Source organism: Sesamum indicum, linkage group LG4 (assembly GCF_000512975.1).
Source record: "Sesamum indicum cultivar Zhongzhi No. 13 linkage group LG4, S_indicum_v1.0, whole genome shotgun sequence".
In the NCBI taxonomy this organism is placed as follows: Eukaryota; Viridiplantae; Streptophyta; class Magnoliopsida; order Lamiales; family Pedaliaceae; genus Sesamum; species Sesamum indicum.
The window spans coordinates 9,108,240-9,119,691 of NC_026148.1; the positions used below are offsets into that span (position 1 = coordinate 9,108,240).

At 37.9% G+C, this 11,452-nt stretch overlaps 2 protein-coding genes across 4 annotated transcripts; both read left to right on the forward strand.

Annotated features, from left to right (window-relative positions):
- On the forward strand, positions 103 to 1,200 carry LOC110011914. Its single transcript, XM_020693544.1, has 2 exons — positions 103 to 658; positions 982 to 1,200. Exons 1-2 carry the CDS (start codon positions 103 to 105, stop codon positions 993 to 995), a joined length of 570 nt encoding a protein of 189 aa, XP_020549203.1. The 3' UTR covers positions 996 to 1,200.
- LOC105160358 (phosphatidylinositol 4-kinase gamma 3) lies at positions 6,596 to 9,781 on the forward strand. 3 transcript variants are annotated; one of them, XM_020693401.1, is made up of 4 exons: positions 6,596 to 6,812; positions 7,028 to 7,140; positions 7,238 to 8,646; positions 8,962 to 9,781. In XM_020693401.1, exons 3-4 carry the CDS (start codon positions 7,267 to 7,269, stop codon positions 9,337 to 9,339), a joined length of 1,758 nt encoding a protein of 585 aa, XP_020549060.1. In that variant the 5' UTR covers positions 6,596 to 6,812; positions 7,028 to 7,140; positions 7,238 to 7,266; the 3' UTR covers positions 9,340 to 9,781. The 3 variants fall into 3 exon arrangements, with proteins under 3 accessions (XP_020549060.1, XP_020549061.1, XP_011075991.1); XM_020693402.1 differs by having other exon boundaries at positions 7,028 to 7,128; XM_011077689.2 differs by lacking the exon at positions 7,028 to 7,140.

Below are 11,452 nucleotides of genomic sequence, written 5' to 3' on the forward strand. Positions count from 1 at the left end.
TATTTCACCAAAATCCAAATGCTATGGGATGAACTAATTCAGTTGCGACCATTACCTGAGTGTACCTGTGCATGCGCCTGTACATGCAATGTCACTAAGGCGATGGCGGACCTGATTGAGCAAAATCATCTTATGCAGTTTCTTATGGGTCTGAATGAAGAATACGATAATGTGCGGAGTCAGATTCTGGTTGCTGAACCTCTACCGAGTATAAATAAAGCCTATTCGATGATTTTACGCGTAGAGAGGCAAAGGCAAGTACACATGGGTGAATCACTTGAGGGAGCAGCATTGTTTGCTGAAGGGGCAGCTAGGAAACGAGAGGAATTACCAAGAGGACAGAGTTACAGAAAGAGAGGAGTAGTAGATAAACGAAGTATGAAATGCGAGCATTGTAGCAAAACAGGTCATGACAAAAGTACTTGTTTCAAGTTGCACGGAGTGCCGGAATGGTATAAAGAATTGAACGAACAAAGAAGGAAAAGTGTTGGGGATTCGAACAGGGTGAATATTGCGCAAGGACCAGAACCTAAGTTTCAAAAAGAAGTGCAAAGGGAGGATCAATCCTCAGTTAATGATGTGGTCATGGAGCTTATGAAGATGCTGAAAAAGTTGCCTTCAGACCCTATCCAGGCAAGTTGTTCAGAAAATTTTGCAGGTATGCACTACTGCACCTTTACTGGTATTGAGCATTTGCATCCAAGTTCCTGGATTATAGATTCTGGTGCAACAAGTCATATGTGCAGTGATGTCAATGCTTTCCACTTTTTGAGTAAATCCCTTTTCACATCTTCTATATATCTACCTGATGGCACCTCAATACAAACTAAACAATCTGGTCACATACATTTATCTAAGAGACTCGTGCTCAAAGATGTGCTATACGTTCCCACTTTTCAGTCTAACTTGATCTCGGTTAGCAAGTTGTGTACCACTTCTGAACTTCGTTTCACTTTCTTTCCCTCTTGTTGTCTGATACAGGACCGGATGACTAATGAGGTGGTGGCAGTGGCAAAGCAAACCAAACATCTCTATATTCTCAATAAACAGTCTTTTGATACAGCTTTTATCAAATCTTTCCAATCTGTTTCTTCGAACTTTGTATCTCGTGTTATAGAATCTGATGCTTTGTTATGGCACAAGAGGTTGGGGCATCCCTCGCTCAAGGTACTTGAACATGTTCCCACCATGAAAAATGTTACTAAAAATGCTGAAATTTGTACTGTGTGTCCTCTCGCTAAACAACATAGGTTGCCTTTTCCCCATAGCACTTCTTCGACATCCAAACCTTTTGATCTTATACATGTCGACATATGGGGACCTTATCATAAACCAACTTTGTCCAATTGCCATTATTTTCTTACGATTGTGGATGATTACACTCGTGCGACTTGGACATATTTGATGAGACACAAAAGCCAAACTCCTACTTTGTTAAAAACATTCTTTAAATATGCCCAGAATCAGTTTCATTCATCCGTTAAACATATACAAACTGATAATGGGGCCGAGTTTTTAGGCAGGGATTGTCAATCTCTATTCGCATTGCTAGGCATCTTTCATAAAAAATCTTGCCCATATACTCCCCAGCAAAATGGTTTAGTTGAGAGACGTCATAAGCAACTCCTTGAAATAGCACGGTCTCTGCTTTTTCAGTCATGTTTGTCTACAAAATTTTGGGGCGAAGCTTTGCTCACTGCCACCTACATCCTCAACAGGCTACCTTCTTCTGTACTATCTTGGAAAAGTCCATATGAGATGTTATATAATACTACTCCAACTTATGATCATTTACGAATCTTTGGGTGTCTATGTTTTGCCACCGTACCCAAGTCTGACAAGGATAAATTCAGTGAAAGGGCTCTAAAATGTGTCTTTCTTAGGTATTGCCATGATTACAAAGGGTATAGATTGTATGATTTAGACACAAATAAGCTTGTAGTATCACGTGATGTTATCTTCCATGAACATGTTTTTCCTTTGCAGTCCCCATCAACTCAAGCCCCAGATACCAGTCTACCTCTTGTCCCTGATATAGAACTTGTCCCTGATATAGAACTTGCCCCTGATGTTATACAGACCCCTTCTCCTCAGTCCACTGAACCTATGTTTCCTGATTCTGTTCCTGCTAATGCATTCCCTTCTCCTATACAAAATACATCACCTAGACCTCTCAGACATTCAACTCGTCATGTTCATAAGCCCGCTTGGCTATCTGATTATGTCTGCAATCATCACTCTACTTTCTCCACTGCACACTTGCATTTTGTTGCCCAGTTATCTGTTTTGCAGGAACCTAGATCTTATTCTCAAGCTCAGGGACTTGAATGGGAATTGGCAATGAAGGAGGAAATTCAGGCTCTTGAAAGGAATAATACATGGAGTTTAACTTATCTACCGCATGGAAAACGAGCCATCGGTTCACGATGGGTCTACAAGTTAAAATTGAATCCTGATGGAAGTGTCAGTCGATATAAGGCTCGTCTTGTCGCGAAGGGGTACACTCAGATTGAAGGAGTAGATTATACTGAGAGTTTCTCTCCAGTAGCTAAGAGTGTTACTGTACGGGTGTTTCTTAGCATTGCTGCAGCTTATTCGTGGCCGGTTCATCAGCTTGACATTAACAACGCCTTCCTCCATGGGCGTTTGGATGAGGAGGTATACATGACGCCTCCCGAAGGATATGCTGTGCAACCTGGCATGGTTTGCAAATTACACAAATCACTTTACGGTTTGAAACAAGCCTCACGCCAATGGAACCATGAATTCACTCAGAAGTTAAGTGCTTTCGGATTTCTCCAGTCTGCCCACGATAATTGCCTGTTCATTAAACTCACTAGTGGTGGTTTTTTAGCTTTGCTCGTTTACGTGGATGATATTCTCATCATGGGTCCGGCGGAGGGACTAATCATAGAGGTTAAGGCTTACTTGGATGATCTTTTTACAATCAAGGATCTTGGGTATGCAAAATATTTTTTGGGATTGGAGATTGCCCGCTCCTCTGACGGAATGAGTGTTACACAAAGGAAATATATCAGTGATATTATCACTGATACTGGGATGACTGATGCACATCCAGTCTTGACTCCTCTTCCTCACGGTATCAAATTCAGTTCTGAACTTGGATCCCCTCTTCCTGATCCTGAAAAATATAGAAGGCTGATAGGGCGCCTATTGTACCTTGGTTTCACGCGTCCTGATCTATCGTTTGCAGTACAGCAACTAAGCCAATTCCTGCAACATCCCACTGATCAACATTGGTCTGCGGCTTTGCACGTTGTGAAGTATCTTAAGGGCTCTTTGACTACTGGTATATTCTTTCCTTCATCCTCTAATTTTCAGCTTGCAGCTTATACTGATGCTGATTGGGGCTCCTGTATGGATACACGTCGCTCCGTTACTGGTTTTTGCATCTTTCTTGGCTCTTCCCTCATCTCCTGGAAGACTAAGAAACAGAACACCGTCTCACGTTCTTCAGCCGAAGCGGAATATCGTGCCATGGCTGCCTCTGTTTGTGAACTTCAATGGATCTCTTTCCTGCTCAAAGATTTCCAGATTTCAGTTTCGACTCCTATTCCATTTTGGTGTGACAATCAGGCCGCTTTACACATCACAGCTAATCCGGTGTTCCATGAACGTACGAAACACCTCGATATTGATTGTCACGTGGTCCGCGACAAGTATAAAGAAGGTTTCATTCTACCTTCTTTTATCTCCAGCAAGTTACAAGTTGCTGACGTCTTCACGAAATCACTTCCCAGTGCTGCCTTTCTCAAATTCATGTCCAAGCTGGGTTTGCTTCGTCCTCCAGACCCAGCTTGAAGGGGGGGTGTTGAAGTGGAGCTGCTGCTGTAGTTTCTTCATGTGCAGCAGAGCAGCAGAAAACAAAAACAGAGCATCTCGCATTCTCGCATTCACGACTTATCCGAGGGCTTTTGCACTTTTATTTCTTTCTTAGTTATTAGCAACTTCTTCATTGTACATATTGCTTTTCTCTTTTAGCGTTTCTCATTAGTTTTTAGCGTTTTTCTACCAGAATAGCTGAGGTGGCTGAAGTTTTGTTTTTTCTTCACCTGCATTGTACCTCTGTGTATTTAAATGGGTATCCACACCCACTTTCAATTCAATAAAATTCTTCCTCTCAGATTTTATACCTGCTTGCAAAGATCCTCTCCATGAATGGAGTTTTTTGAAGCTTCTCAGTACAAACTATGATTCACGTATATGGTGGTCCCAGTATACAACTAGTCTGCATGAGAGCCCAGTATCTGCCAAGTAAAGGTGTATTAATTTGCAAGGTTAGATTATTTGTTTCCCTCTGAAACTGCATGTTTTTGGTATTTTGCTTGAATTCGTGTCGTGTGTTTTTGTCAAGTACGTATCTTTGCCAAGCTTGGTTGCATTGGATTGAACGGATGGAGTTATGGTGGATATGCGTCGGCAATGGCGTTAGCAAGGTTTCCTCAAGTTTTTCAACATCATGGGATGGATATGACTCTTTTTATACAGAAAAATACATGGGTCTACCTTCTGAAAACCGATCAGGCTATTTGCAGAGTTCCGTGATGCACCATATCGACAACATGAAAGGGAAGCTCCTGCTCGTGCATGGCATGATTGACGGGAACGTGCATTTCAGGCACACAGCCAAGCTTGTGAACGCACTTGTGGCCGCTGGAAAGCCCCATGAACTGTTGATTTTCCCAGACGAACGTCACATGCCTCCCCGACTTAATTAGGGATCGTATATGGGAATTTATGGAGCGGAGTTTGTAGATAACTTATACTGTTGCTTGTCGAATCATCTTGAGATGAAGCTGCTGGTTGGTGTTGAGGAAGATTCAAATTTTGGATGTTTACTCTTGATTTTAGAACCTAGGATCGAGTTGCTTCTACTCATCTGCTTCTTTCCTTAATCCTGTAATAAACTGTGTCGGGTGTAAATAGTTGAAGATAAATAATTTCATTTATACATTTGATTTTCTCATTTAACTACTAGTATTGGTTATAGGGATGCATGCACAGAGTGAGACCTAAAACCCTCTACTTAACTTTTCCAGCTAAAAATCTCTTGTCCCAATTCAAGGAATATGCATGCTTAAGATGTGCACTAATCTAACAATAAAAGTCATAGGTATATGGTCCCCCAACAATCCTATGGAAATTGTAAAAAGCTTGTGATATGAGTGCATGATTCAAGAGATACACTTAGTGCTTGATGTAATTCACCATTGCAAAATTTGCCCAAACAAAGGGTTCATATTTGTCTCTTCTTACTTCACCCTTTTTTCTATGCTCTTCATACTTAACATCTAAAACTAATGTATGATGATTTTGATGTTTGAAATTTTTATGAAATCAAAACCTTTTACCTATTGTGTTTGGATTTGAAAACTATGTTTATTGTCTTCTTCATTTAGAAATACTTCAAAAGTGATTTGGTAAGTTGGAGATTCAATTGCGTGTATTGCAAGATTGGAACATTAAGAAAGGTTTCGATTACATCCGCCTTATTCTTAAGAGAAGAAAATATGAAGCCCATAAGAATATCTAAAGTAGCCAAACTTGTACTTGGGGTATAAAAGATTGGTATATATAAATATTTTCAACTTATATAATTTCATATGAACTATTAATCAAAAAATGACTGTTCGAACATTTTGAGGTCAGTATAACTCAATTGAGAGAGCCGCAAATCCTGCCATATTTTTAAGAAGGCCAACCCCCGATCATTACCTCTTCTAGAAACATTTAAATTACATTATTTTTAGAAGTTGTGTTTAAAGAAAAAAAATTTACTTTTTGAATTAGACATTATTAATTATCAACTATATAAGATTTAAATTGACTAGCATTTTTTCTCCTTTATAGAAAGTAAACTCGATGTTGTTAATGTGTGTATTTGCATTATATGAACTGTGAACCGTTGGATCACATATAATGACATTAAATTCATCTTGATAGAATGATCTGATGTGGCAAAACTTAATTGGTAGTGGCCATGTAATAGTACCCTTTTTCCACAAAATGGTGGTGGTCAATTTGGACAATTCAGATAGGGAGCTGAGTATAGTATTTAAATTAACTCCCATAAGTTTAGGGAAGTAAGCAAACGCCATTGGATGAACACGTCATTCTTGTAGACGGCCGTTACTTTTCCTAGCTTTAATTACCAAAGTCGCCTTCCCTTTATAACTATTTCCTTCATAAACAAATAAAATAAAAATGAGAAAACAGTTCCTATAAAATAATTTATTATTTTCATATCTTTTTGAAAAATATTTTCATACCTAATTTAATTTTATTTAAATTGATTTCTGAGTTAATTTAGTATAAATATTTCAAATGTATGTCTATATTTTTATTTAAATCATTTTTTTTTATTTTTCAATAAAATAAATTTAGGAATTTCTAATATGTAATTCTTTTTTCAAATTTTTTATAGTTTTCTTCTCCCCATTATTAATAATTATTATTTATCCGTTGTAAAGTTCTAGAACTGTTAACGGCGTTAAAAAATCTCAACTTTAAAATAAATTTAAGTTTGAAGTGTGGGGTCCGTCTCCAAGCCTTTATAAGCGCAATGGCTTCTCTTCAACAGTCAAAATTCTCTGGAAATTTTACAGAGAGAAAAGGATAGAAAATATCCAGACTTTGCAAGAATTTCTGAAATTTTTTCAAATGTATGATGAGCTGATGTTGGGAGATAGGAGCTGAAGGAATGGATTTTGGGTAGCGTCGTTGCTGCATTTCTCTCGACATTTGATACAGTGTTCGGTCTTGGTTTGGATTTTCACTTTTTATCCCATCAGGTAAGAAATTCAATTCTTTTTTACCCTTTTCTTTGTGTTATTTGTGTGTTTAATTGTCATTTCCTACTGAAGAACTCTGGGATTTGAATAATGACCTGGTTATTTGATGATAATCTCCTGAAATTAAGCGTTGATCATGTTTATTTTTGACGTTGATGATTTGAAGTGCGTAAAAAGATGTATGGATTAATTCACGGTTCAATTGTTGTGTTTAGTCTTGATAGTGGCTGGACTGCTTGAAGGCTTGTGAACTGGATAATGTGGTAGAAGGAAAGAATCTAGGGTTTTGGTTCTTGGGGACATTGTCAATTTTTTGGTACTTTCTGGGGTATTCAAGAATCTGAATGAGTTCTCCTCTTCTTGGATCTATTACTCCTTTGATCGGTTCAAGGGATTGAATTTTTCCTTAAATTTTTGGTGTGTAGGGAGAAGAGTTTGATCTTCTTGGGCTGCAATGTCGGTGGCTAGTGTAGCTCTAAGTCCTGTTTATGAGGATTATTGGAACTTCCCCGGCCGTGTCTCTGGTCAGCATGGCTCCTGGTCAAATGACTCAATCTTGATCTACCTAACTGTTGGTGGGTCAGTAATTCCGATGCGGGTTCTGGAATCAGATTCAATTGCTTCGGTCAAACTTAGAATTCAAAAATGTAAAGGGTTCTTTGTGAAGAAGCAGAAACTTGTTTTTGATGGGAAAGAATTGGCAAGGAACAACTCTCGGGTGCAGGACTATGGTGTTGCTGATGGGAATGTACTACATCTGGTCTTGCGACTCTCTGATCTCCAAGCCATCACTGTTCGGACAGTCTGTGGCATGGAATTTGAGTTCCACGTTCAGAGGAAAAGGAATGTGGGGTATGTGAAACAGCAGATTGCAAAGAGGGGGCATGGCTTTTTCTGTCTCAAGGACCAAGAATTGTTCTGTGATGGTGAAGAGCTCGAAGATCAGAGGATTATAGATGATTTATGTAGGAGCAACGAAGCAGTAATTCATTTTCTGGTTCGTAAATCAGCTAAACTCAGGGCCATACCTGTTGAAAAAGATTTTGAGGTATCAATATTAGCATCAGATGTGGAAGAGAGGGTAGCTAATGTAGTGAATGAGGGAGATTTTGACTGGAGAGATCAAACTGAGAAACTTCCAATTGTAGATGTCAATCTATTAGAAAATGATTTTCTCCTTGAACCACTGAAAATTAATCCTAAGATTGCATTGTCACCGGTGATTAACCAACTTCTTGATGCCACTTTTAAGGGTCTAGAGAGGGGTTATCAACCTATTAGGTCTTCTGAGGGATCAGGGGGTGCTTATTTCATGCAAGATTCATATGGTCACAACTATGTTTCTGTTTTCAAGCCAATTGATGAGGAGCCCATGGCTGTAAATAACCCTCGGGGCCTACCCTTGTCCTCTGATGGCGAAGGGTTGAAGAGGGGCACACGTGTAGGGGAGGGAGCATTAAGGGAAGTTGCAGCATATATTTTGGATCATCCAAGGGGAGGTCCACGCTCTATCTATAGTGATGAGAAAGGCTTTGCGGGGGTTCCACCTACCGTAATGGTCAAATGTCAACATAGAGGATTCCACTATGCAGAAGGTTTTAACTGTGTATCTCGTAAGATTGGGTCACTTCAGATGTTCATGAAGAACTGTGGTAGTTGTGAGGACATAGGTCCTGGTGCTTTCCCTGTGGAGGAAGTGCACAAGATATGTGTACTGGACATACGGTTGGCAAATGCAGACAGACATGCTGGCAACATTTTGATCCACAAAGAAGGCGAGGATGATCGAATTGTTCTTATCCCCATTGATCATGGCTACTGTATGCCTGAGAATGTAAGTATTTTTCTACTCGTCTGATTTGAACTCAAGTGCTATGTGATTGTGAACAATGTTATGAATATTTTTCAATTTTTTATTAGTATCTTCTTTGAGCTCTTGATCCCCAGCACAGTTGCTGAATTTGTATACAACATATTGTGTCTAGTTAGGATTCAAATGAGTGTTGTTCAATCTGTCATTTGCTAGATCTATGCATGTTAGATTTTCTTTCATCTAATTGATTTCCTAAAGTTGCTCTGAGTCAGTTTCTTCCAAATGTTGCCTACTCTTTTAATTTCCTTTCTCTCCATTGCTATTATCTGCCTGCAGTTTGAAGATTGTACGTTTGAGTGGCTCTACTGGCCTCAAGCTCGGGAACCTTTTTCATTGGACACAATTGCATACATAAACGCCTTGGATGCCGAGAAAGATATTGAACTTCTCAAGTTCCATGGGTGGAATGTTCCACACAACTGTGCTCGTGTATTCCGCATTTCCACCATGCTTTTGAAGAAAGGTGCAGAGAGAGGGTTTACTCCCTTTGCAATTGGAAGCATCATGTGCAGGGAAACAGTGAAGAAAGAATCTGTAATCGAGAAGATGGTTCAAGAAGCACAAGAATCTGTCCTACCTGGAACGAGCGAATCAGCGTTCCTCGAATCCATTTCAATTATCATGGATCGTTACCTAGACGGTCTTTCCACTTAAGTTCCTAAAAGAATGTGAAGATGTGTAGAAAACTGTCTATATGATACTGATACCTGATACCTGATTTGATCGTTGATCAACAATGGTACTCCATCCCTCTTGATGGCTTGTGAATTTAGTTGATGTGTAGTTTGGTCGGATCTTGTTATCGTATCTGTCCTAACCCCATGCTTCCTGTGTGGTTGTCCAGCAAACTCCATGTCTGTGGAATGGAAGAAGAATCTCTTTGGTTTGATGTTATGTCAAGAGAATGAACAATTGTAGGGGGTTTGATAAATATGTGAACTTTAATGATCTGCTTGCGAGAGGTACATGTTCTTGTTGGAATGTAAGTAACTATAATTGGTGGATAAACTGTTCTCTCATGATGAGATCTGAACTTTACAAAAACCAGTGCTATTGTTAGCTGTAGCTATAATCCAAGGGTGAAACCGTTATTTCAGTTGCCCTCACTCACTCATGTATTTGGATTATGTGGTTAACATACCATCATAATTATAAGTTTGCAAGTTAAAGAGGCTTACAGTACCAACGACTTATTGGTTGAATCGTGAGGTTGAGATTTTACAATTAAAAGGTTATGAATTTGAGTTTTATAAATGTAAATGTTTAATGTACTTTTATGGCGGTGGTTGTTTGTTTATTTGCTTTTAAGTTGTCGACTGATATAGAAATATGTTGTATTGAGGGCATTTAGAGATATTTAATAAATAAAGGCTTACAGTATAAATTGCAGGTCTGAGATGGGCCATAGCGAAATTTGGTAATAATTACGTTTTCAAGCTAAAGGCCCATAAATAGCTCAACTTGGGCTTCCCCATATGTCGCTGTGTTTGATGATATTAACATCATGTCGGTGATATTTAATTCTTTAAAATATTATTATTTGGATGTACCAAATCCGGGTGCAATAGATTGGTAAAATAATAAATAATATTTATCTGAATTATTTTATAGTAGGATGGAGTGCATTTTTCGTGTCAATTAATAACCCTTACATTATAGAGATCAAGAGTTTTGTAGGACTGATGCTCTTAATTCAAAGATTTTATTTCCTTCATGTCACATTTACTTGTTTTGCGAAAATTTTTACTCAAATCAAATTTAATTGAATAAAATCAATTAATAAAGTATTATACTTTTCATGTAATTGATCATTTTTTTTAATTATATACCAATCAAACAATAAATATATTACATTTGTTATATAATTAACTATGATATATTCAAAATCGATTAGGGTTAAAAAAAAATTATGCTGACAATATTCGTGTGGCTTGAATAGGTCCCTCATTCTCCGACCAAGCCGTCGTCTTCAATGACCATCGACTGTAGGTAGATGGCTGGTCACCATTACTTGGCACATAACTAAATATTGGACCATAAAGTCTGGATCAATTATAGAGCACCAATTATCTTGTCTCAACTTTTATGTTTGAAATGAGCTGTTACGACAAATTTACACATACATGTTCATTAATTCCAATAGGTATTTCTAAACTTTCAAATAATAATAAAAATATTTATAATTATGATAAATTTCAAAGAATTGATTGTAATTTAGGCAATCTTATATTTGAATGTAGGAATAAAATTGAAAGGAAATAAGGATGATAGGCATGGTATGGTACAGCATCATGTAGCTTGGTAAATCAATTCACATGCTCCGTACTCGCTATCATTCATTGCCAAACATGTGGATCACATAATTTGTTTGGTCTACGCATTTACTATCATACAGACATTTTAAAAATCAACCGACAGAATTTTATTCAACCAATGCACAGAGTCCCCCACATATCAATAATTGCTAAAGAAAGAGAGAGTAAAATGCATTACCACTACGATTCTTGATCAGTAACTTCATGAGAATTGCACAACTTAATTTCTTTGAACTTGACTTCTACACCTTATTAATAATCTGTCAATTGGACCTTACGAGTCAGGTGAGTAATTATCTTAAAACTTGAAAACCTCATTTAACAAACTACAATATTATTACAATATGTAAAGGGGAAGCCAAAACCAAAAAAAATTACTATATACCATATCAAGAAATTAGAGCCAGAATATAAGGCATTTTTCTTATATAGTTGATCAATACCATGTATGT

Excerpts from the sequence above, each read along its gene's own strand:
- LOC110011914 (XM_020693544.1), top strand. The coding sequence starts at position 103 with ATGGCGGACCTGATTGAGCAAAATCATCTTATGCAGTTTCTTATGGGT.
- LOC105160358 (XM_020693401.1), top strand. The coding sequence starts at position 7,267 with ATGTCGGTGGCTAGTGTAGCTCTAAGTCCTGTTTATGAGGATTATTGG. Across the intron at positions 8,647-8,961 it reads GCTACTGTATGCCTGAGAAT|TTTGAAGATTGTACGTTTGA; the intron begins GTAAGTATTTTT and ends ATCTGCCTGCAG.